Source organism: Rhinoraja longicauda, chromosome 3, assembly GCF_053455715.1.
Source record: "Rhinoraja longicauda isolate Sanriku21f chromosome 3, sRhiLon1.1, whole genome shotgun sequence".
Lineage (NCBI taxonomy): Eukaryota > Metazoa > Chordata > Chondrichthyes > Rajiformes > Arhynchobatidae > Rhinoraja > Rhinoraja longicauda.
Window position 1 is genome coordinate 19,634,363 of NC_135955.1, and position 26,843 is coordinate 19,661,205.

Here is a 26,843-nt window from a genome sequence, read left to right on the forward strand (position 1 = left end):
ACGGTGTTGGTGCCACATTATTAACTATCCAATTCAACATTCTTTGCTTTTTCTCCCCTGGCGCTCTGTGCATTTTAACGTTGGTACCTGTCCAGCTCTTGGGTAAGGTCGGGAAATGAAACTTAGTTGGCAATCAGGAAAAAAAAGATGAATGTATCCAAAGCTGTTTATGCAAATATTATTCCCAGTGAAAATTAATGAATGTCAGATTTGGTGATTTTTAAAATGTTGTCAGATCTGACTCACAGACAAGCAGTGCTGGTCATATATACCTCCAGATCGCTAAGTGTTATGGAGTGTTTGAAGCTTTTCATAACTCTTATGGTTTTCACAATGGCAACAAAGGAATCTTTCACTAATGTCATATATTGAGCACTGTGTTGTGTACTGACAATCTGCCATAGAAATAGAGAACTTCAAAGTTTTTAAATGACTCCTTTGTTGGCCGAGAATTTCCAATTTTCCTTTGTTGCAGTGGAATGAAAACAGAGAGTCGTGGAAAAGTGGGAATAGCTGAGTGATCAAAGTTTGGAAAGAATGCTGTAGAACCTGGTATAAAGAAATTAACCCCAGGGACTGGTGTTTAATCGGAGCTTCTTTGGATTCATGAACATCACTGGCAGCACCACCATTTATTGCCCATCCCGAATTACACTTAAAAACATGATGACCTCAGCCTGAAGAAAGGTTTCGACCCGAATCATCACGCATTCCTTCTATCCAGAGATGCTGCCTGTCCCGCTGAGTTACTCCAACATTTTGTGTCTATCTTTGGTGTAAACCAGCATCTACAGTTCCTTCCTACACATTTCATGCTGCTGGCCTGCCTCATTGAACCGCTGCAGTCCCTCTGGTGAAGGTTCTTCCACAGTGTTGTTACAAAGGCAGTTTCATGATTTAGATCTTCTAACATTGGAGGAACTGCAATATCTTTCCAAGTCAGGGTCAGGGGAGCCTGCAGATCTGTTTTGATGAAAGGACACCAACCTGAAAAAGTGACCGTTTCTCCCTCCAAAGATGCTGCTGAGCATTTACAGGATTTTTGTGTATGTTTCACCTTCTAGATACGGTTGTCGGTCCACTTGGTTTGCTGGGATGATTTAGGCCAAAGGGGCTGTTGCTGTTCTATAACTCTGTGACTGGTACGATAGACAATAGACAATAGGCGCAGGAGAAGGCCATTCGGCCTTCGAGCCAGCACCGCCATTCAATGTGATCATGGCTGATCATTCTCAATCAGTACCCCGTTCCTGCCTTCTCCCCATACCCCCTGACTCCGCTATCCTTAAGCGGATAGAGGGTACGATAGAGGGTAAAAGTAATAAATGGGATCTAGACACAAGGAACTGCAGGTGTCAGTTCACAAAAAAGGTACAAAGTGATGAGTAACTCAGTGGAGCAGGCAACATGTCTGGAAGACATAGATAGGTGACGTTTCAGGTAGGACCCTGCAGACTAATGGTTGATGGTTGTCAGTATTGTTGAGTTACAGAATGCAAGTAAACTTAGCTTCTACAAAAAACTATTCATTACATAAGTGGGGGATTGCATGCATTTCTGGTCACCACGCTAGAGGAAGGGTGTGATAGTGGTGGTGAGGGCCTAAAGATTTACGAGAATGTTGTCGGGGTGGAGAATTACAGTTAAGAGAGAAGAACGTCCAGACTATTTTCGATGAAACAAAGGAGACAGATGGAATATTTAATTAAGATGTTTGAAATTTGGTTTGGGGTGAAACAAAACTGGGCAGAAACAAACAGTTTCTTTATTAATAAATTAATTGTGGGCGTCGTGGTGCAGCCATTGAGTTGCAACCTTACAGTTTCAGAGACCTGGGTTCGATCCCGACTATGGGTGCAGTCTGTACGGAGTTTGTACATTCTCCCCGTGACTTGCATGAGTTTTCTCCAAGAGTTCCGGTTTCCTCCCACATCCCAAAGATATACAGGTTTGTAGGCTAATTGGCTTGGTAAAATTGTAAATTGTCCCTAGTGTGTGCAGGGTAATGTAAGTTGTGTGGAGATTGCTGATCGGCGCGGACTCGCTGGATCGAAGGGCTTGCTTCCGCGTTATTTCTCTAAAATAAACTAGGGAATAGGAATTTTAACTTAATGCAGATAAGGTTTTGAAGGGATGTGTGAAAATCTTCTTGCGTTTGAGGCAGCAGAAGTTATGAAGCTGCTTCTGCTTCTGCTGTCTCTGTTTGTTGTCGTTCGCCTGACTGAGGTCAGTTGACAGGGCTCACCACGGGGAGGTCGACAACATGAGCCCCTGTGTGAAAATGATTTTACTCAACATATATTGTGGGTTCTAGAATTACAGCCAATTTGGAGGCAGTAATTCCCAACTCTAACTTACGTTATTTTGGTTGAGCATTTGAACAACTGATGCCGACCAGTTCAGGAAATAAATTCATCTTTGATAGACAAATTCATGATCCTTCTGTGTCTATAATGCAAGTTATTATTGCTAACACTTCCATTTCTATGCTTTTAAGCCATTTGATTTTTTTCGATTTTGGATTTATCAATGGTTGAGGTTTAGTTTAATTTACTTATAGTTACAGCTTAGAAACAGGCCCTTCAGCCCACCAAGGCCATGCCAAACAATGATCACCTGTACACTAGTTCTATCTTGCAAACTGGGGACAATTTACAGAAGCCAATTAACCTACAAACCTGCACATCTTTGAAATGTGGGAAGAAACCGGAGCACCAGGAAAAAAACCCACGCGGTCACAGGGAGAACGTACAAACTACATACAGACAGCACCTGTAGTCAGGATTGAACCCAGGTCTCTGGTGTTGTAAGGCAGAAACTCTACCACTGTGGCACTGTGATAAAGAAATAATTACATTTACTAGGACATTAGAATTTGGAGATACAGCGCAGAAACAGGCTCTTTGGCCCACCGAGTCCAGGCCGACCAGTAGGATAGTCCCGTACACCAGCACTATCCTACACACTAGGGACAATTTACAATTTTTAGCGCAGCCACTTAACCTGCAAACCTGTAAGTCTTTGGAGCATGGGAGGAAATCGGGGCAGTCAGAGGAAACCCACGCGGTCACGGGGAGAACGTACAAACTTCGCACAGATAGTACCCGTAGTTAGGATAGAGCCCAAATCTCTGGCACTGTAAGGCAGCAACTCTACCATGTTGCCCTTACTCCAGGAAACAGAGAGCATCTTCAGGAATTTTGTGTATTCTTACTTTAACGCAGATCCTGATGTGGCAGCCAGTAATATTTGCAGGCTGGTTCATCACAGTCAAGCAACGCTACCAGAACAGGCAGAGCAGGTTCCTTATAATCAAATCCTGCTGTAAAATATTGTGAAAACTACACTTATTGCATGAACCTTGAGCCAGTTTATAATGGCATATTAAGCCATAATTACTGCTTCGTAAGTTGTTTATTCAAAGCCAAATGTAAGCACATGGATTGGAATTCCTTCTGATAAATATGTGAAGTTATGATGCACCTAAACTGATATACAATTTTCTTTGATGTTTCAGTTCCCTCCTTCAATCGTGTGTGGTTCAATCTTTGCGGTCTATAAAATATTCAAAGTATTATTTTAAAGCTTTACTTCCTAGATTTGTGGTCCGAGGATTATTTTACCTGATAAGCTGCTCAGCCAGCCTGGTGAGACTATTTGTTGACTCCCAGAGTTCAGTGTGAACTGAAGTCATTCTGCTGTTGACACTGAGGAAGGGGATGCTCATACACCACACAGGGTATTTATTCAAGAGAACTTTTACCAATATGGGTATTAAAAAAATCAAGTTTAGTAATGTGCACCAATTGGGATTTAAATTCTGAACTATAAGAACACAAGAAATAGAAACAGATGGAGGCCATTCAGCCCCTGGTTTGATATCCAATGTGAGACCGATGCTGACATTCTTACTCTGCGCTACTTTCCTCTGCTCACTGCATATCTATTGATTCCCTTGATACCTACAATTCTATTGAACCCTGGATATTTGTTTGTGTGAAGATGTTAAGGCACTGGGGAAGGGTCATGAGAGAATGACAAAGTCTGAGGAATCTCTGTTGGTGAGCTTTCAAGTCAAGAAATTGTCATACTAGACCAAGTGGACCCGTTGGGCACAAACCTCCCCTGCATTGCTGCAGCACCCTCTCCTCCCCCACTCCCCACCTCCCCCTCCCTCCCTTTCCCCTCCCTCCCCTTCCCCTCCCCCTTCCCCTCCCCCCTTCCCCTCCCCCCTTCCCCTCCCCCCTTTCCCTCCCCCCTTCCCCTCCCCCTTCCCCATCCCCCCTTCCCCATCCCCCCACTCCATCAACCCTCAACCCCCCCATATCCTCCTCCCTCCCTCCCCACTCCCTCCCTAGGAGATAGATTTAAACTTTAAAATGTGAATAAATAAAAATATAATACTGATTTCAATGAAACTTCTTCCATTAGCACCAAAGGAACGACGGTGAATAAGGTGGGCCTAAAATTGTCACGCTATCGTGTACCGTTTTGGCTGTAGTTCAGGAGCAAACAAACGAGAGTTTTCGTATATAGATGTCCCAGATAGAACAATGAAATTCTTACTTTCAGCAGCACAATAGGATATGTAAACATAGTACACTGTAAACAATGTAATAAACAAAAAAAGTTCAGTGTGTCACTTTTACACACATATACACATGTGTGTGTATATATATCTACACACACACACACACGCACACTGATATCAAGCGTACAAGTGTTAATGAACTTTCAATATTCGACAAATGGACGTGAATGCTGTGATGTAATGCAGGTGATTGTGTTACCTGGTTCCCCAATTCAGTAACAGCGTTAGAGGAAGGAGAAGGAAGAGGGAATCTGACTGGGGTGTGGCCATGTTTGCTGTTGTCATTTGCTGTTCTCCATAAATTTGCATTATCCTTTGCTGGTAACATGTTCTGAAATTATAATAATTATATCAGCATTGATAATTTGTGATATTGTCACCATGAAGTAAGAGTTGGTTACTTTTTTGTAATGTTACATAGCTTGGATAATGAGGTGATATTTCATTTTGAAAATCTCTTGAAAGTTTACAATTTATTTATGGAAACTCAACTTTGGACAGAGGAGAAATAGTTGTTACTGTCGCCAAAGCTCACCTTTGATGTTTTGTAACTGTGTTCCAGGGCAGGCTCTGATGGATGCTGGGGAAACGATGAAACAGCTGGCTGAGGTCAAAGATGCCCTAGATATGGAAGTAAAGCAGAACTTCATTGATCCACTGCAGAATCTCCATGACAAAGACCTGAAAGAAATACAGGTATTGATAGAATTAAGTCTAGGATAGCTGCCATTGTTCTGGAGCATTTATTCACCAAGGAGAAAGAGTTAGAAATAGGCTTCACATGCAGCAGGCTCACCCTGCCAGTTTACCTCCCCTCATTCCCTTGTTATTTGCACTAATCTTTGCAAGTCCCCAGCCATCTTTCCCACCACTCAGCCCCACCTCTCTCTTTACTTGAACCTCTTCCACACCTAGCTGTTCTTCCCAACCCTTCTCCTCATGTCCCTTTTCACCCCATTTCATTACCCCAATCCTCCCCACCCCTTCCAGACTCTCTCTACTCCCACTCCTCTCTCCATCACTACATAAGTAGTTCTGCGAGAACTAGAAGGGTGTGTACCTAGCATCCTTGATTCATAGAATATCGCATTATTAAAAACAATTGTGCCAATGGCAGGAAATTGGGATTAGGATCTAGAAAATATCACTCTCGCAATAACAATGTTTTTTCCCCCTTAGGATTTTCAAAAATAAAGGCCTTTTTAGTAACTGTGAGTTTATTTTTGTTACTGCGAGCTAAAAATACTAAAGACTGCATGTTCATTGTTTAACAGAATAACATTCCTATGTCAGTAGAAGTGATCGCTCGTAAGTCTCAAGGGTCTCCTGTATTGAAAATAGCAACCGTGTTTTTCAGTGACAATGATGTCTGATTACTGCGTGAATGCTGCATGGAAACATTTTATTTCAAACAGGTTTTTCTCTTCTTGCCAATTTCCAAAGTAACTTTTAATTGGCTGTCTAGTGATTCCGGTCAAAATCGCGTTATAACCACTTTGGCCCCTGTTCATACAAATGGATGGGGAAATGGAGCGTGAAATTCAAAGATACTAGAGGAACAAGATGGACCACTCCGTTGAAATCACCTATACTGATGGTAGTACGCAAGGGAGCGTAACGTCTGCCATTTTAGTAGGCAAAACCCTCCATTAGCTATGCCGCTCGCAGTGCAATTAGTGTTTTGGGGGAACAGTATGTGTGATGATACCATACAAATGCAGAATATATCTCATCTATCAATTCACAGATTTTTGTTATTTTTCTTTTAAAATGTTTCCGCAAGTTTCTGCCTACTAAAATGGCGCCATGACATACTACGGTTTTTAGGGTCGAGTGGACTATCTTGCTCCTTTAGTATCATTGGTTATATCCAATTTGCTTTGTGGAAACACGAGTAGTAGCAGAATTACTTGCACTCTCCTCATGCCTCCCACTATATGGAGTTTGTCCTTTCTCCCTGTGACTGATTAGGATTTCCCCAGTTGATCTGGTTTCTTCCTCATCCTGAAGATACCCTAATCGGTAGGTTACTTGCCCCTTAAATCACTTCAAGTGTAGGTAGGCAGTAGGGAGATTCAGGGGAGTTAACAGGCATTTGCGAGTAAATAAGCAAGATGGAAATAAGTGGCAGAATAGAATTGATAAGATTGCCCTTCGAATCAGCATAGACAGTGGGTCAAATGACCTCATTGTACATCATAAGTAGGAATGTAGGAAACCGTTTGAGAATCTCTCATTTCTAAAGCCATTGGTGTGCGTTCCCAGTGATAGGAAAAACATTTTGAGAAAAATCATGAGCAGATAATATTGGATAGAACTCATCCCTCCCCCTTAATTTGCTGAATTCCAGGCTGTATTGGGTAAAACAATGGTTTGTGGGTTTGACGGATGATTTGATGACTTACCGAGGATTCACTTTGATATCACATTTTATCAAAGACTGATCATCTAATAACACCTCAAATAATAATACCCCAGTACTATCAACATCCTCCTGACAATGGTACTTAATCCTAATTTTGATAAGATAAAGCTGTGCTCAAAAGCAGTTTTTAATCTCACTTTGTTTTATTTACATATAAATATTATTCAAATGATACTTAATGGTCATATTTACATTCCATGTTGATGAACCTTGAAAATTAATTTTGAAATACTCCCAAACCACATCATTACAGCACAGAGGATGAGGGGAGATTACAAATATTTTGCAATTAAAATGTTTTAATTATTGTGGCTAGTTCTTAATAAACTATAGCACAGTTTATTTTTATGTTTAAGATAGTAATTCTGACAGTGCACTGACTTCTGGTGGACATGCATTGGATTCATTTCTACATTAAAACATTTTACTTCAATTAATGTCCAGACAGAGAGGAACCATACTTGATATCTTAATGGTCACCCAGATCATCTCTGCTGATTGAAGTTGCAACCTTGAAATGTTAAGACCAATTTAAGACAATATAGTTTCATAAAAGTTCATTTATAGCTCTTACACTGGCCTCCAAGATACTGATTAGTCATTAGCCAGATAAGTAATTCCTAAATATGTTTAAAACTGATGTAGACACAGATATTTTAGAAACATTTCAGGATTAAAGGACTAATGCTGTGGTAAAGAAAAGTGTTTTCCATCCAGTTTCAAATTTTGCATTTAACATGGTCAGGGGCTGGGTAGAAGATTGCTGGAAGGTATAGTGTAGAAATTGCAGTGTACCAACAAAGGTCATTGAATGGTTGTGGTGTCGCATTGAACAAATCATGTTCAAATTGAACTTCATTAATCTGCTGCACTAGTTTTTTTAAACTTGGCTGCATATGTAGATAAAGCATCAACCAGCTGGAGAAGATGTAACTGGGTAAATTTCACTATCAATAAAGTTCAATGATGATGCTGCTGTAAGAAACAGAGACAAATGCTGCTGTTTGGTGTTGGTTTGAAACCTCCAACCTGAAACAGAATTTACTCATCAACCAGAGCCCAAGAGAATCCAGCCTCACGAACACACTGACCTGATTCTGAGGCTCCATCCAATAATTGTGCTTCTTTTGATATGGGTTTCAGAAATTAAACTAGAACTGTCAGTTGCAGCGACATTGATAGAAATATTTTTAAGGACAAGACTAATTTTTTTCAACTTACCATGAATCTCAAATAGTACATCCCTGCATAACTAGCAATTTTGTCTGCTGAACTTTTAAATTATTATGTTGTTTAAAAGTGAGTTACTCATAGAGTCATGGAGTGATACAGTGTGGAAACAGGCCCTTCAGCCCAACCTGCCCACACCGGCCAGCAACATTAGTCCCAGCTACATTAGTCCCACCTGCCCGGTGGGTTAAGTCCATATCCCTCCAAACCTGTCTGTTTCTTAAATTATGGGATAGTCCCTGACTCAACTACCTCCTCTGGCAGCATGTTCCATACACCCACCTCCCTTTGTGTGAAAGGGTGACTATTTGATACTGCGATTCTGTTGTCCACAGCATGAAGCAAGTTTCTCTGCTTTTAACACTGGGTAATTTCTGAAATGCATTTTTGGAATCTGAGTGTCCTGTGCAAGGCCAGAATTTGTTGTAGAGCCTTTATTACCCGAGAGAAGGTAGTGGTGAGCTGCCTTCTTCACCATTGCATTCTTGTTAAAAGGCTCCTCGTGCTGTTGGGGATGGACTTCCAGGATTGAGACATAAAAAAAACCTGACAATCTATTTTGAAATTAGGATGACATGTGACTTGGAGGAGAACCATTAAATAGCAATGTTCCTCTGCACCTTATGCCCTTGTCCTCTTTAGTAGTAGAGGTCGGGGGTTTGGCAGGTGTGATTGGAGTGTGCTAGGTGTGTAATTGCAGTGTATCATGCGAAGGGAAAACACCGCAGCCTCTGTACCCCATTGATTGTAGTTTCGTTGATGTTTGTAGCCAGAGGACATCCTTGCTCTGGATGCAGTGCGACGTAGGCTCACGAGGTTAATCCCCGGGATGGCTGCACTGTCATATGACTGGGCTTGTATTGGGCCCAGATTGGGCTTGTATTCACTGGAATTTAGAAGGATGAGAGGGGATCTTATAGAAACATATAAAATTATAAAAGGACTGGACAAGCTAGATGCTGGAAAAATGTTCCCAATGTTGGGGCAGTCCAGAACCAGGGGCCACAGTCTAAGAATAAAGGGGAGGCCATTTAAAACTGAGATGAGAAAGAAAATAAATCACCAAAAGTTATGAATTTGTGGAATTCTCTGCCTCAGAAGGCAGTATAGGCCAATTCACTGGATAAATTTAAAAGAGAGTTAGATAGAGCTCAAGGGGCTGGCGGAATCAAGGGGTATGGGGAGAAGGCAGGCACGGGTTACTGATTGTGGATGATCAGCCATGATCACAATGAATAGCGGTGCTGGCTCGAAGGGCCAAATGGCCTCCTCCTGCACCTATTTTCTGTGTTTCTATGTAGTGTTCAAGAGCCTGATCGTTGTTGGGAAGCTGTTCCTGAACGTGGAGGTTACAGTTTTGAGACTTTTATACCTTCTTCCCAATGGTAGGAGTGAAATAAGAGCGTGGCCAGAGTGATTCATATCTGCCTTGTTGAGGTAGCACCTCCTAGATATAAACCTTTTCAAAATAGGCACAATTTTCTGGAACTTGCAATGGAATAACCATTTGTGCCTAAAGCAGAAACTCCAGCCAATGTCTCAGATTTAGACAATAGACAATAGGTGCAGGAGTAGGCCATTCGGCCCTTCAAGCCAGCACCGCCATTCAATGTGATCATGGCTGATCATTCACAATCAGTACCCCGTTCCTGCCTTCTCCCCATACCCCTGACACTGCTATCCTTAAGAGCTCTATCTAGCTCTCTCTTGAATGCATTCAGAGAACTGGCCTCCACTGCCTTCTGAGGCAGATAAATTCCACAGATTTACAACTCTCTGACTGAAAAAGTTTTTCCTCATCTCTGTTCCAAATGGCCTACCCCTTACTCTTAGACTGTGGCCCCTGGTTCTGGACTCCCCCAACATTTGATCAGTCAACTATTTGTTTCTCTACAGCTGCTGCCTGGACATTGAATATTTAAGCACTCTCTGCTAACCTTTGTGGTGTGTTTTATTTTAATTATATCGGTGTAGAACCCACCACTGCTGTGAGCGGCTCCACCACCTCCAAAGTGATAACATGAGGGACAGCATGTCACATGGCGACTATTCAAGGAACTGCCAAGGTGTATTTGTACAATAGCCCATGAAATAATTGGAGACAAGTCAGGAAAAGCCATCTGTTACTCTTCCAGCTTTTTTATTCACAAATCATCAGTCCGCATTATATCATAAATGTTACCTGAGACCAGAGAAACAACGGTAATCTTCCATAGACCAGCGTGCAGCATGTATCCTGCAGAAATAGAGAGTTGGACACCGGTCTGGATATATTTGGTTTTCAGCGTGCCCTCCCTTTAATGTGATTGTCAGTCTCACAGAGATACGTTTATTTATTCACTGGCAGCACCATCTAAAGAAACTGGAGGGACGGCGACTGGATTTTGACTACAAGAAGAAAAGACAAGGGAAGATCCCAGATGACGAGATTCGACAGGCACTGGAAAAATTTGATGAATCGAAAGAAATTGCAGAATCGAGCATGTTTAACCTTCTGGAGAGTGATGTAAGGACCTGCTTTTTGTGCCCTCGGAATGAGCTAAGCCTTGAATTGTTCAGTACCCGACCAGAAAATGTTATTGTTTTTCACCAAGGTGTGTGCTATTTGATCTTCATGTCCCCTCCATCTTGCATCTGCTGACACTCCAGGCATTATCTCGTGCTGGGAGAGGTAGCAGATGTACCAGCTCACACTCAATGCAGGCTTCAGCAGATTCCCTTCACCCGCCTGTGAAGAACATGCTGAGATGTGACCATTTCTGGCCTCCCTCCCATTGACTCTCTGGGACTGTGGCCTGCAACTGCCAAGTGGCACTAACTGGGCATGTTGCAAAAGCAATTATTAAAGACTGCTTTTGCACTGAGTTCAGATTTAACATTTCTGTGACATTCCTATTGTACCTCAACTGAAACTAATGGCCTGCTGCATAAATGGCTTGTTTGATGGCTTTTGAAGTGTGTTAATTAGCTCCATCTCTGCCTTAATCTACAATTTCTTCCACACTCAGTAAAAGTTTAATTGAAAACGCTTATTAAGTGTATCAGTCTCCCAAATGTAATAAGTCTGAAGAAGGGTCTCGACCCGCAAAGTCACCCATTCCTTCTCTCCAGAGATGCTGCTTGTCCCACTGAGTTGCTCCAGCTTTTTGTGTATATCTTCAAAATAAATCCTGTCCTTGGTTTGCTGTTTAGGACCATGACATGAATTGAATATTTCTGTTCCCTGCAGTCGAATCTCACCAGATTGGATTTCGTCATCCTTATGTGGAGAGATTTTGGTGTCTGATGAATATGCAATTAATGAATGGGGATTAAGCTGTTCTCTCTGCAGTGAAACACTAAGTAATGGAGTAACACAGTGGGTCAGGCAGCATCTGTGGAGGGAATGAAGAGGCAATGGAAATACTCATGAAGTTTAGTTTAGTTTAGAGATACAGTGTGGAAACAGGCCCTTCGGCCCACCGAGTCTGTGCTGGCCAGCCATCCTGCACACACTAGGGACAATTTACATTTATACCAAGCCAATTAACCTACAAACCTGTAATTCTTTGGAGTGTGGGAGGAAACCGAAGATCTTGGAGAAAACCCATGCAGGTCACGAGAAGAACGTACAAACTCCGTACAGACAGCACTCGTAGTGAGGATCGAACCCGGGTCCCTGCCGCTGCAAGGCAGCAACTCTACCGCTGTGCCACCGTGCCAGCATCTGCAGTTCCTTATATCTCCTTCTGCCATGAATCAGTACACATTACACCGACTGAGACAGCTGCACAGTGTGATACCTGTGTGATGCCTGCAGATTAACATGTCACAATCTTGCACCGGGTGTTCAACGCAGGACTCCAACATTCATAACCCAAATAGCAGCATTAGATTTGCATCTATCCCAATTGTAATTTAAATGGAATAGGTGAGGAGTGGGAGGAAGAGATGAGCAGCTGAAATAATTCCAAACTCAGTTTGCGCAAAATACAATGGATGCCTCTGTCTAGGGTCATAGAGTCATACAGCGTGGAAACAGGCCCTTCGGCCCAACTTGTCCACTACGGCCAACATGTCCCATTTACACTACTCCCACTTGCCTGCATTTCGCCCATATCCATCTAAATCTATCCAATCCATGTACCTGTCCAAATGGTTCTTAAACGTTGCGATAGCACCTGCCTCAACAACCTCCTCCGGCAGCTTGTTCCATACACTTACCATCCTTTGCGTGAAAAAGTTGCCCCTTGGATTCCTATTAAATCTTTCCCCCTCACCTTAAACCTATGAACTATCTATTTTACCAACTTTGTGTCGGTGTCAGCTGATAATGTGACACCAACAGAAAACTGCCCCAACTCAACATGAGAAAGACTCAGCGAAAGCTCCTTGCTTTCTGGAACATCTGCTATTCCTGCTTGTTCCTGTCAAAAAAGATTTGCAGCCCGACTATCCTGTTCAGTCCGGAAGACAAATTTAAAATCCCTTTATCTACCCAGTGCTTTGACGACTGAATTTCCTCTTTCCCCACGTCCTGCAGCCCATTCCCAGTATTCCTGGATCTCCTGTTAATGCTGGTGTTCCAGATTTGACTTCACTGCCAGCCTCTAGATACCCTCAATGCAATATGCCAATTGCCCAGATCCCTGTAAACATCCCCAGCCTGCGAATTGGGCTTCCTCCTACCTACCGAGCTATACCCTAGATTTGTGGAGGAAGGAACTGCAGATGCTGGTTTAAACCGACCATAGACGCAAAAAGCTGGAGTAACTCCGCGGGACAGGCAGCATCTCTGGAGAGAAGGATTGGTTGATTCTTAACGTCACCCATTCCTTCTCTCCAGCGATGCTGCCTGTCCCGCTGAGTTACTCCAGCTTTTTGTGCCTACCCCAGGTTTGTGTTCAGCAAGACGACGGTGACATTGGGACATCCTTGCTTTAATAGATTAACGTTGTGGTTTCTTCCCTGTAGGATGCATGGAAGCTTGATCTTCCTGACTAAGCAGGCAGCTAGAGCACCATTTGTATGCTGAGTCAGTTCATGCAGAGTGCTCTCCATGGTAGACACAGGAAATGTGGGGTGCAGGGAGCAGGAGCTGGGGTAATGATACCTGATGTTCCAGATTCAGCCATCACACATCATTCCACTGTTAGATGGGGAGGAAGGGTGCGCAGATCCCACAGATGATGACAGTGAAGCAGACAGAGATACTTTCACTGGGAACTATCAGTGTAGAAGTGTTTTATTCTGTGCTCAGGAGGTCGGCACTGGGATTTCAGATGCATCATCATATATAAAAATAATGTTGCAGCAAGGTCACTGGAATTTCGCTAAGCTGTACTACTTTCAAGATGATATACTCCTAGTTTTAATAAGGACTAGACCAAGTGGACTTGTTAGGTCCAAACCTCTCCTGCATTGGTGCAGCACCCCCTCCCCTTCACCCCTCCCCCACACCCCTCCCCCTCCCCATCCCCTTGACCCCTTCCCCATTCCTCCTCCCCCTCCCTCCCGCTTTCCCCAGACCCCATCCCCTCCCCCCAACCCCAATCCCCTTCACCCTTACCCCCTCCCTCCCTCCTGCCCCCCCCACCCCCCCCTCCTCCCACTCCACCCCTCCCCTCCTGCCCCCCTCGGCCCAACTGTGAAGCCGTTGCCAGGCTGGGAGTGCCCCCGTGGCCGTGTAGCAGCAGGGGGGAGAGGGAAAAAGTAGTGACGTCGGCCCCGTTTCTCCTGCAGAGTCGAAGCGTCTCCTGCAGCTTGGTTGCAATCTGCTGCAGGGAACGGTGGCGACTGCATGGACCCGTTGCCGGGCGGGGAGCGTCTCCCGGGGCCGTGGGTGGGCGAGAGTGAACAGGGAGAAGGCACTGACCTCGGCCCCATTTCTCCTGCTGCGATCGGCGGGGAGCAGCGGGACAGCCATCTTGTTGGACCCTCTGCCGCAGCCTCTGCGGCACGCTGCAGCATGGGAGGAATATCGGGCGCAGGGCACGCCGGGACGGGCGCCGGTTTTCCCGCTGGTCCTCGGGGGGGGGGGGGGGGGGGGGGGACGCATTTATTAAAGTTTATAAGGTAAATTGTTTTAAAAAAGTAACAAAAGTGGGTTCATTCACACCACAGGGGAATGGTAAGTAGGGTGGGCCTAAAATTGTGGTGCTATCGTGTACCGTTTTGGCAGTGTAGAGGACATGGTACACACATAAACACAAACAAACCGAGAGTTGTAGTAGTATCTATATATTATAACTAAAGATTGTAAGTTGTGCCATTTTGATGAGGTGCAGTTGGTAATTCATTAATGCCGAAGTTGATGAATTCATCACATGCACGAGGTATGATGGGGAAACTATACTCACATTTGTTTAAAATGTGAGAGGAAAGTGCTGAGTACAAGTCTGATGGTGGGATTCCTATCCAATAGCAACAAGTAGATGAGATCATTGTTTGTGCCTAAATTGTAAATAAGATGGTGGGTACATGGAACAAGCTGCCAGAGAAGTAGATAAGGCAGGTACTATAACAACATTTAAAAGCATTTGGAAGGGTACATGGTGGGAAAAGTTTAGAGGGACATGGGCCAAACGAGGTTAAGGTGGGACTGGTGTAAATGGGGCATCTTGATTGGCACAGGAAAATTAGGCCAAAGGGCCGTTTCCAGGCTTTATGCCTTTAGATGCAGTGGATTGTTTTTCTGCTGCAACAGGTTGTCTCTCATCATTGACCTCCAGCTTCAGTTCCTGTGATGGTTGACACCCAATTTAAATTTTTCTTTTGACATTTTCCAAGATGTGTATACAACCCCCTACACATTTCCCTGCTCCATTTTGCCTCCCCACCCTGCATCTAACTATCTCCATGTATCCCCAAGCATTACATCTGGCTGCTCCCCCACTTTCCTTCAGCTTGCCGCACTCTGGCTCAATGCCCACATTCACTCCATTTTGCCCTGGTTCCAACCTTGCTACTCTGCTCCTGTATCCTCTCCATCCTTGCTCTCCCTTTCCTCAACAGCCTCCAGATTGAGGTCTTCTTCACCTGGGTGTGGGCTGTGTTTGTGTTAAATGTTCAGTGACATGAACAGCTCTTGCTGTGAATGAAATAGAAACATAGAAAAATAGGTGCAGGGGTAGGCCATTCAGCCCTTCGAGCCAGCACCGCCATTCAATATAGCTGATCATTTAAAATCAGGACCCCGTTCCTGCTTTTTTGCCATATCCCTTGATTCCTTTAGCCCTAAGAGCTAGATCTAACTCTCTCTTGAAAACATTCAGTGAATTGGCCTCCACTGCCTTCTGTGGCAGAGAATTCCACAGATTCACAACTCTGGGTGAAGAAGTCTTTCCTCATCTCAGTCCTAAATGGCCTACCCCTTATTCTTAAACTGTGACCCCTGGTTCTGGACTACCCCAACATCAGGAACATTTTTCCTGCATCTAGCCTGTCTAATCCTTTAAGAATTTTCTATGTTTCTATAAGATCCCCTCTCATCCTTCTAAATTCCAGTGAATACAAGCCCAGTCAACCCATTCTTTCATCATATGTAAGTCCCACCATCCCGGGAATTAACCTGGTGAACCTATGCTGCATTCCCTCAATAGCAATAATGTCCTTCCTCAAATTAGGAGACCAAAATTGCACACAATACTCCAGGTGCAGTCTCACCAGGGCCTTGTACAACTGCAGTAGGAACTCCTTGCTCTTAAACTCAAATCCTGTTGCAATGAAGGCCAACATGCCATTAGCTTTCTTCGCTGCCTGTTGTACCTGCATGCTTACTTTCAGTGACTGATGTACAAGCACACCTAGGTCTTGTTGCACCTCCCCTTTTCCTAATCTGACGACATTCAGATAATAATCTGCCTTCCTGTTCTTGCCACTAAAGTGGATAACCTCACATTGCATCTGCCATGCATCTGCCCACTCACCCAACCTATCCAAATCACCCTGCAGCCTCATAGCATCTGCATCGCAGCTCACACTGCCACCCAGCTTTGCGTCATCCACAAACTTGGAAATGTCACATTTAATTCCCTCATCTAAATCGCTAATATATATTGTAAATAACTGGGGTCCCAGCACCGAGCCTTGCGGCACCCCACTAGACACTGCCTGCCATTCTGAAAAGGACCCGTTAATTCTTACTCTCTGCTTCCTGTCTGCCAACCAGTTCTCTATCCATGTCAATACCCTACCCCCAATACCATGTGCTATAATTTTGCACACAAATCTCTTGTGTGGAACCTTGTCAAAGGCTTTTTGAAAGTCCAGATACACCACATTCACTGGCTCTCCCTTATCCATTCTACTTGTTACATCCTCAAAAAATTCCAGAAGTTTAGTGAAGCATGATTTCCCCTTCATAAATCCATGCTGACTTTGACCGATCCTGTCACTGCTTTCCAAAGGCGCTGCTATAACATCTTTAACAATCGACTTAAGCATCTTCCCCACGACCGATGTAAGGCTAACTGGTCTATAATTCCCCGTTTTCTCTCTCCCTCCTTTCTTAAAAACTGGGGTTATATTGGCTACCCTCCACTCCACCGAAACTGATGAGAGTCGAGAGAACTGGAAAATAATCACCAATGCATCCACGATTTCTAGGGCCACCTCCTTGAGTACTTTGGGATGTAGACCATCGGGCCCTGGGGATTTACCTGCCTTCAGTCCCAACAGTTTACCTAACACCATTGCCTGACTAATGTGGATTCCCTTCAGTTCCTCCCTCCCACAAGATCCTCGGTCCCCTAGTATTTCTGGGAGATTGTTTGTGTCTTCCTTAGTGAAGACAGAACCAAAGTACTCATTTAACTGTTCTGCCATTTCTTTGATTCCCATTATAAATTCACCTCTCTGATTGTAACGGAGCTACATTTGTCTTCACAAATCTTTTCCTTTTTACATATCTAAAGAAGCTTTTAGAGTCAGTTTTTATATTCCCCGCAAGCTTTCTTTCATGCTCTTTCCCCCCTCTTAATTAACCCCTTTGTCCTCCTCTGTTGAGTTCTAAATTTCTCTCAGTCCTCCGGTTTGCTGCTTCCTCTGGCCAATTTATATGCCTCTTCCTTGAATTTAACATAATCCTTGATTTCCCTCGTTGGCCACGGTTGAGTCGCCTTCCCCGTTTTATTTTTTTGCCAGACAGGGATGAACAATTTTTGGAGTTCATCCATGCGGTCTTTAAATCTTTGCCATTGTATCTCCACCGTCAACCCTTTGAGTATAATTTGCCAGTCTAACCTAGCCAATTCCCGTCTCATACCTTCAAAGTCTCCTTTCTTTAAGTTGAGAACCCTAGCCTCTGAATTGACCTTGTCACTTTCCATCCTAATGCAGAATTCCACCATATTATGGTCACTGTTGCCCAAGGGGCTTTGCACAAGATTGCTAACTAATCCCTGGTCATTACATAATACCCAGTCTAGGATGGCCTGTCCTCTAGTCGGTTCTTCTACATATTGGTTTAAAAAACCATCCCGGATACATTCCAGGAAATCCTCCTCCTCAGCGCTGCTACCAATTTGATTGGCCCAATGTATATGTAGATTAGGTCACCCATGATAAATGCAAAACTGAAAGCATAAATGGAAGGTGCGTGTTTTGCGGCAGTGCCTTTCATGTTTCAAAATGCTTTGCAGCCAAAGCAAGCATTTTTTCAAGGCAAGAGACAGCAGCATATTTATTCTCATCAACAGAATTATGCTTGTGCCCTAATTGGGGTTATTAGTTGAGAAAAAGCATTTGCCCATCACATCAGTGAGAATTCTGCCCTTTCACGAGTGGTTAGGGTACCTTGGCACTGAATGCCATTCATCACAATGTCGATGGTCATTTTGGTGCTGGGGGGTATGAAGCAGAGTTGAGATGTTCTAACGGAGAGCCGGGCAGAATCATGGGAGGGATCAGCGCGTTAAAGACTTAAGAGTGAACTATATTAAATTAAATGAGGCATCGATGAGATAGACAACCTTTTTCTCAGGGTGGAAATGTCAGAGGTGAGAAGGACAAAATGGTGATGTGATGGGCAAGTTTTTTTACACAGAGTGGTGGGTGCCTGGAACATGCTCCCAAGGGCAGATATGATTGGGGCATTTCAGAGACTTTTAGATAGGCACAAGGATATTTAGGGATATGGATCATGTGGAGGCAGAGGAGATCAGTTTAACCTGGCATCATGTTTGGCATAGACATTGTGGGCCGAAGGGCCTGTTCCTGTAATGTACAGTTCTGTATTCTATGTCAAACAGAAGCAAAGAAAATGGACAGACTAATGTAGGATTAGATGGCAATGGTTGTAACAGTTCCATCAGGTGGGAGAACCATTTACAATTTAGCTAGCTATGGGTCAGGAAAGCAAATTTGATAGCTTGCATTCCAATGAGCTTAGGTGAAACAAGTCAAAGGTTTATCTGGTGCTTAAACTGAGGGAGAAAATCTCAAATGCATTTGTTTATAGGATTAGGGAAAGTCTTTAACTATTCATAACTTAACGTCTGGGTCTTTAGTATTCCAGTCAGGGCACTGCGCTCTGTGGCATTCTCCAGGTACTCCAGCTTCCTCACATTTCCCAAAGGGTTACTGTGGTAGGTTAATTGATGGCTGTAAAACATCCAATTCTCGAGTATTGACAAAATAATCAAAGCTGATGGGCATGTATGAGGGAGGATTTTGAAGGTCTGCAGGGAAATAAAAGGATGCAGAAAGGGACTTAGGGGGATTGCCACTGTCATGTATAGAAACATAGAAAATAGGTGCAGGAATAGGCCATTCTGCCCTTAGAGCCAGCACTGCCATCCAATATGATCATGGCTGATCATCCAGTATCAGTGGCCATTATCAGTACACCATTATCAGTATATTATGGTAACTGTAACTTCAAGAACTGAGTACCAGAATGGTGTGATTTGTGTCATTTGATATATTCTTTATCTTATCAGTCTTGTGAATATGTGTGAGTCGGCACGGTGTACCTTTGTAAAATAAAGAAGACCCACACTGGCAATGGCGGGTACTGAAAACTTGTGCTTTGTTTCCATCTACATGTTCCTGCCGTAATATCTTACAGCAGCCTCCCCTGCCGTTGTTAGCTATAAGGAAAAGGAAGCAAGGCCATTGACCTGAAACATTCACTCTCCTTTCCCCACAGAAGCTGTGATCTGCATGTTTCCCAGCATTTTCCAGTTTTATTTTCGATCTCCAGCAACTGCAGTTCTGTTTTTGATTTTCGTTCACCAGGCTTGCAGCATGAGAGCAAAATCCAGCAATGTGACTAAAGGGATTGTCTTTGTGAACGTTTTTAGATTGAGCAAGTGAACCAGCTTACAGCATTGGTACAGGCGCAGCTTGAGTATCACAGACAGGCGGCACAGATTTACCAGGAGCTCTCAGTGCAGCTGGAGCAGAGGTAAGCACGGAATTACTGCCCACACTGTTTGCATCAAAAAATAAAGAGAATGAATTAGACTTCAATCAATCACTTTGCCTGCCTCAGTTTAGTTAAAAGTCCAATCCCCAAATCTCAATTATTTTTAGCAAATGGAGCAATTCAGAAATTAATTTGTGTTTTGTAGATTGTTTTCAATGTTTTATTACAACATCACAACATTGAAGCAATTTCCCTTTAATTATCTTTATTGCTTTACTGCAATTTTTTCCTCTCCAGCAAACAGCTCACAATCAGGATAATCTTGCTCTCTGAATGTGGTTATTTGAAAGCTAAATTATTTCACATCAATTCAGTGCTCATGAATCAAACAGTGCTCATGATTCAGTCATTGAATCAAACAGCACAGAAACTGGTCCACCATGTCCAAGCTGGCCATCTTGTACCCCTCTACAATAATACAAACCAGAGCAGGATTCCAGTAAAAAATAGTTGGGAAGAGTGGGTTGATTGGTGAAGTGAGAGAGCCAAATTTAATGAACAGCCTCCAGTTACTTCAGGGATGCTGCAAAACTATGTTTAAAAACAAAGTTAAAGTTACTGCACTGTTCAATGAAAGAACGTGGTTCCGAAAAGCAAATAGAAGATTATACTGTAGTTTAAAGCTAAAGCTAGTTTTAACTCTTTCCTGTTTAATAGGAATACACTTACTTTATGACAGCATCATTGAGTATGGAACAATACGCACTGAGCAGGAAGAGGTAATGAAACCTTGAATTAACAAGCCACGGTGATCAACATGGATTAACTAAGTTTAGGATTGATATTCTACTAATGTTTAACATAAATGTCCGCTTCTTTTCTGAATTAAGGTACTCCGGAAATTTTGCGGCAACGCTTAACTGAATCAGGTTGTAAAATGCATCAGAATCCAAATAGTGCAAGTTGGTTAAATCTTTTCAATACACTCTTAAGACTGCTCTCCACTGTGGAAGATTTGCAGTTAGGCCTGTAATGTGCACAGCAATGCATTTGTTTATAAAAACAAATTTTCCGCTGATTGGTTAGCACGCAACAATAGCTTTTCACTTTGTCTTGTGTCTCGGTACACGTGACAATAAACTAAACTAAAACAAAAGCTCATTATTTTTTTGTCTTAAGAGTCATATTTTTTTATGGGTGTAGCATCAAAAACTGTACAGGGATTTAAGTTCAACAGTGAATGAATGAGAAGAAATAAGTAGGTGAAATGAGGGAGCTAATGTTATGAAAACAAATAAATAAAGTAGTCTGATTTGTCCCAGCCGTCCATTATACAGGAGGTCAATACTGGACAGTGTTCTAATTGAACTCCCAGTGCACTGCTCTCTGATGGACCTCATGGGAGGTGGTCTTGGAAGGGAGGATGCTCCTCAAACTGCAGAGTTTCTGGACAATACAGCTCACCCCCTCCATGACACACTGGTCAACCTGAGGAGTACCTTCAGCAACAGACTGGTTCCACCAAGATGCAGGACAGAACGCCACAGAAGATCCTTCTTCCCTGTGACTATCAAACTGTACAACTCCTCTCCCTCTGTCATGGGGTAGACTCAGACTGAGACTGACTCTCTCCTCCCCCCCCCCCCCCCCCCCCCCCAAATCTTTGCACATCCCCATTTCTTTCCACTTGTCACTTTAATTCCATATTTCATGTATTTTGTGTTTTTATGACTGTTGGCAGATCAATTTCCCTCCTGGGATAAATAAAGTTCGATAGTATCGTATCTTAGTGCTTTCTGGACCTGATCACGATGGACAACCTCATGTTCCCCTCTCATGGGAAGTGCCAGTGGTCACACTACACGTCTATGCCATGTGGATGCCTCCACTGCCACGTCCATTGACGGGGAAGTGGGAGACATTCTCAGGTCACTCTCCTTTTCCCCTGGGCCTTCTCATTATTTGTGTCATCAAAACCTTTCGCCTGAATCTAAATTTCTCCCATGATCACGGGCTTTCAGAAACAGTTGAAGACATTTATATAAATCTAGTTTATGTTAGAATTCATTCAAAGGCACATCAATATTAGTAAATTAGTAACATGATAACAGGAAAACGAACAAACCTTGTCACTTTGTTTAGTATTATTCTGTAGATTTGGGAACCATTTAAATGAACTGAGCTTGCAGGCGGTGTTAGCTGTGGCTGACACAAAGCTGAGAGGTTTGGTATAGAGTGTGTCTGGCCTCTCGGTTGAGGATATGATTGAATTCTGCTGACTCAGTGCTGACTCCAAGGGTGGAGCGAAGGTCAGGTGCACCACCATCTGAACCCCAGCGGGTTCTTCCCATCCTCTGCCAAGCACAGGCACTGAGGTCCTGGTCACACTGTGGGTACAGCTGGTAGTGAAGAAAGCTAATGGCATGTTGGCCTTCATAACGAGAGGATTTGGGTATAGGAGCAAGGAGGTCCTTCTGCAGTTTACAGGGCCCTGGTGAGATTGCACCTGGAGTATTGTATGCAGTTTTGGTCTCCTAATTTGAGGAAGGACATTCTTGCTATGGAGGGAGTGTAGCGTAGGTTCACCAGGTTAATTTACAGGTTTAAAAATAAAAAAATTAATCAAAAATATTTATTCAAATATTAAAATAATATATACAATACAATAAAACCAAAACAGAACCCACCACCAGAATACTATACAAACAAATATACCAATTGAAACTATTATACAATTATATTACAATCCCCATCCAGGATACATCCAATCCCCCGCGGTGCCCAGCGGTCCCGGAAAGTTAATTTCCTGGTTGGCGGGACTGACATATGATGAAAGAATGGATCACCGGAATTTAGAAGGATGAGAGGGGATCTTATAGAAACATATAAAATTCTTAAGGGATTGGACAGGCTAGATGCAACAAAAATGGTCCCCATGTTGGGGGACTCCAAAAACAGGGGCCACGGTTTAAGAATAAGGGGTAGGCCTTTAGGACTGAGATGAGGAAAAACTTTTTTACCCAGAGAGTTGTGAATCTGTGGAATTCTCTGCCACCGAAGGCAGTGGTGGCCAATTCACTGGATGTATTCAAGAGAGAGTTAGATCCAGCTCTTAGGGGTAATGGAATCATGGGATATGGGGAGAAAGCAGGAACGGGCTACTGATTCTGGATGACCAGCCATGAATGGGGGTGCTGGCTCGAAGGACCGAATGGCCTATTCCTGCCACTATTTTCTATGTTTCTAAGGTCACTGTAGATTTGCCAACTGTTCTTTGTCAGTGTGACTTGGCTTGATAGCTGTCCGTAATGGACTGAGGAATCGCCAGTAACATATATGACGTTCATTTGATGTCATCTTTTTTGCAGAATGAGGGAGGCGACAGCACGTCCTCGAAGGGAATACAAACCTAAACCTCGCACGACTTACGATTTTGCAGATGATGCCCAGCCGAACGGTGGAGTGACTCACAGTGGTCCAAAGTCACCAGGTAACTGGAAGCTGCAGGTGCTGGTTTACAAATAAAGACACAAAGTAGTATCGGAGCAACACAGTGGGTCAGGCAGCATTTCTGCGGAACATGGATAGGTGAAGTTTTGGGTTGGGACCCTTCATCAGACTGGTGGGGGGGAGTGGGAGGAGAAAGTTGGAAGGGAAAAGAGATAAGTCAAAGCCTGGCAAGTGATGTCGGTACAGGTGGGTGTTTTTTTATAGGCTGATGGTTGGACAAAGGCCAGAGGTGAAAATACAAAAGGTGTGAGATGAGGAGAAGAAGAGTTGTGAATTGTGAAGCCAGATGAAGAAATGTAGCTGGAAGGAGAGGGAGAAATGGGAGTCCAGTTGGAGCATAGGAAAGAGGAGGGGGGAGGGGAGGCAAGAAGAAAAGGGGGTGGGGGGGGGGTGTTCAGTTAGTTACCTAAAGTTGGATAATTTAATGTTCATGCCGATGGCTTGCAAGCTACCCAAGCAGACAATAGACAATAGACAATAGGTGCAGGATTAGGAGTAGGCCATTCAGCCCTTCGAGCCAGCACCAGAATATGAGGTGTTGTTCCTCTAGTTTGCATGTGGCCTCATTCTTGTAATGGACGAGGCCCAGGAAAGTAGGGTCAGTATGGGAATGGGGAGAGGAGTGAAAATAGTTAGCAACTGGGAGATCTGGTGAGCCTTGGCAGACTGAGCACAAGTGTTCGGCGAAACGGTTGCCAAGTCTTCGCTTGGTCTCGCCAATGGAAAGAAGGCCACATCAGGAACACAAGGTTAGATCAGGAGCACATGAATCTCTGTCTCACCTGGAAGGACTGCTGCGGTCCCTGTATGGATGTGAAAGGGTAAGGTTTCGGGACAGGTGTTACATCTCCTGCAGTTGCAGGGAAAGGTACCTGGGGAGGGAGTGGCTCGGGTGGAAACAGATAAGTGAACCAAGGAGTTGAGGAGGGAGTGGTCTCAGTGGAAGGCGGAAAGGGTGGGGGCAGGAAGATGTGACTGGTGGTGGGATCACGTTGGAGGTGGCGGAAATGTCAGTGAATGATGTATTGGATGCGGAGGCCAGTGGGGTGAAAGGTGAGGAGCAGGGAATCTTTATACTTATTCCATCTGGGAGGAGGAACAGCGAGAGTAGACCCACTGGAAAACAGACACAGTGGAGACATGGGAGAGGGGATCCATCCATGACAGCAAGGGGAACCGTGTTTACTAAAAAAGAGGACATCTCAGATGTCAGAGAATGGAAATGCAGCACAGATGGCAAAATTGAGAGTAGTGGATAGCGTCTTTGCAAGAGTCAAGTCAAGTCAATTTTATTTGTATAGCACATTTAAAAACAACCCACGTTGACCAAAGTGCTGTACATCTGATTAGGTTCCAATGGAAAAAAAATGAAACATACAGTAGCACGCAAACAGTTCACAGCGCCTCCTCAATGAGCCTCAAACGCTAGGGAGTAGAAATAGGTTTTGAGCCTGGACTTAAAGGAGTCGATGGAGGGGGCAGTTCTGATGGGGAGAGGGATGCTGTTCCACAAGGCAAGAGGCAGGGTGAGAGGAGATGTAGTCCAGATAGCTGTGAGAGATGGTGGGTTTGTCAGTGGACAACAGTTGTAATTCTGTCCCCTGTGATGGAAATGGAGAGATCAAGAAAGGGGAGAGAGGTGGAGTTGATCCGCTGATTTTCCTATCAACTGATTCCCCTTCTATTGTCATCCTGAAGTCAGTGCTGTATTTCTGGAGGAATAACAATGAGTGATCTATTTTACAGCAATTGACTGTTCAGGGTAACTGCAGCTGGTCAATCCATTTATTGTTGCATCCCCTGTGAACAGCCGTTCACTCTTGAATGGGAAATTGCCGGAAAATAGACCAATCGTTGTCATTTTTCCCCAAAGCATACAGCACTGATTGACTCCAGTCAACATTCACCATGAGGATGAGAGCAGAGGGCTAATCAGTCGATGAGAAAATCAATTTGTTCCTCGGGTGGTCTTTGTGGCATTTCCTGGTGAAGCAGAGCATGGTGACATTTCCTGGCAGAAGCCAGTGTTGTGGGGTGTCGGGAGGCCCCTCATTCTCATGCCCTCCATTAATGCAGGAGCAGGCCTTATGAAGCAACAGGGCCGAGCTATTCAGAGATTAGCCTAATGCAATTCATTTAGTTTTTCATATTTGCGATTTCTCAGATCTTGTTTCTTGCTGTTTATTTTTCCACTGCAGGAGGTTTAAAGGCCTGAGATTGAGAGATATTTTAACTTGGTGTCAGAGAGTTGTGGGCATTGCTGTCCATGTGGCCTATTGCACCAACTTCTTTCCTCTTGCTTTGCACTGCGCCCCGCTTATGATGGTTGTATGCAATGACAATTTCCAATTTATTTTCCTCAGAGTTCCAGCTTCACATATGAAGACAGCATAAATATTATGGTCTTGTTGATCAATAAATAATGGGTATAAGAGTTATGGCTTTCTAATCCACAGGTACGCCGTTAGACCAACCATGTTGCAGGGCTACATATGACTTTGAACCGGAAAATGAAGGAGAGCTGGGCTTCAAAGAAGGTGACGTCATCACGCTCACCAACCAAATCGATGACAACTGGTATGAAGGGATGCTCCATGGACAGTCTGGATTTTTCCCAATCAACTATGTTCAAGTATTGGTTCCTTTACCTCACTAGGATAACTATTGTAACCCGACCTGCCATTATGTTTGTGCCACTTGTTAAACCGATAGAGGTGGTGCAGTTTGTGACATTGTCTGATGCTGTGACACTGGTTATCAATGAGCTCCCTTGGTGTAAAGTCTTTGGTTTACATGTATCATAATCCTTATTGTTGCACTCGGTTCCATCTGTAGTGAATATAGGCACAAGTGTTGCTGATCATTACTGTTTTGGATATGTTTAGTTCATTCTGCCCTCAGTGAGGACTACAACACAACCATCTTGCTTAGCAAAGCACAATTGAGTTGTGGACGTTACCAGTGAATGCTTCACCATTCCGATCTTTTGTTTCCACATGTGAGTCCTGCTGTATCTTGCTTATCTTATTTTTGTAACAGTGGTAAAGCTGTACAGTTTGGTTCCTGAGAATATATTTATCTAAACTAAAAATAAGAAAGATTATATGTGCTATATGAATTGTTTTATTCTATTTGTGCTGACTGAAAATACAGTGATTGAAAATTTGGTTGCTTAATGTGTGAAATTCCATCTATTAAAATGGTCAGTAAACTGCCTCGCTTTCCATCTCTGGGTTATTTTTCCAAAGGACTGGTGTCTCATATTTCAGCATTAACGGTCTAAATTTCCATGTAATGGATACATGCTGTAAGGATTACAATGCTTTTGGCTCAGCAGATTACTTGCTCTGTGCTCTCAGTCCACCACCATTCTTCACTACTCAACCTTCAAGTTACTGATAGCTTTATGGTTTTATTTCACGGAACAGGTTCTTGACTTTGACAAGCAGAACGTACCTCAGTACCATCAGAGGAGCTGCATTGTCATAGAGGCACCGTTGAAGGAATGCCACACTGTCAGTGGGGCAGGGCTAAGAGAGCACTGCAGTCAAAAGGGCAGTATTGAGGAAATACTGTGAGAGGATGGGGCAGTGTTAAGGGAATGCTGCACTGCAGGAGGGGCGATACTGAGGGAATGCCATCGTCAGAAAAGCAGAACTGAGGGACAGTTCTGTGGGAGGGACAGTAAATATGGGCTATTGTATGGTAAGAAGGACAATACTGAGTGAGTTCCATACTGT

General features: G+C 43.7%; 1 protein-coding gene across 1 annotated transcript in view; it reads left to right on the forward strand.

Moving 5' to 3' along the window:
• The window catches only part of LOC144592339 (endophilin-A1-like), a 130,220-nt gene extending 103,909 nt beyond the window's left edge, over window positions 1–26,311 (forward strand). Inside the window, exons 5-9 of the mRNA XM_078396871.1 lie at window positions 5,154–5,287; window positions 10,594–10,752; window positions 19,529–19,632; window positions 22,962–23,083; window positions 25,560–26,311. Coding sequence (XP_078252997.1) covers window positions 5,154–5,287; window positions 10,594–10,752; window positions 19,529–19,632; window positions 22,962–23,083; window positions 25,560–25,759 — 719 coding nt within the window. The 3' untranslated portion in view covers window positions 25,760–26,311. The remainder of the gene's footprint in view (window positions 1–5,153; window positions 5,288–10,593; window positions 10,753–19,528; window positions 19,633–22,961; window positions 23,084–25,559) is intronic.
• The last annotated feature ends 532 nt before the right edge of the window (window positions 26,312–26,843 follow it).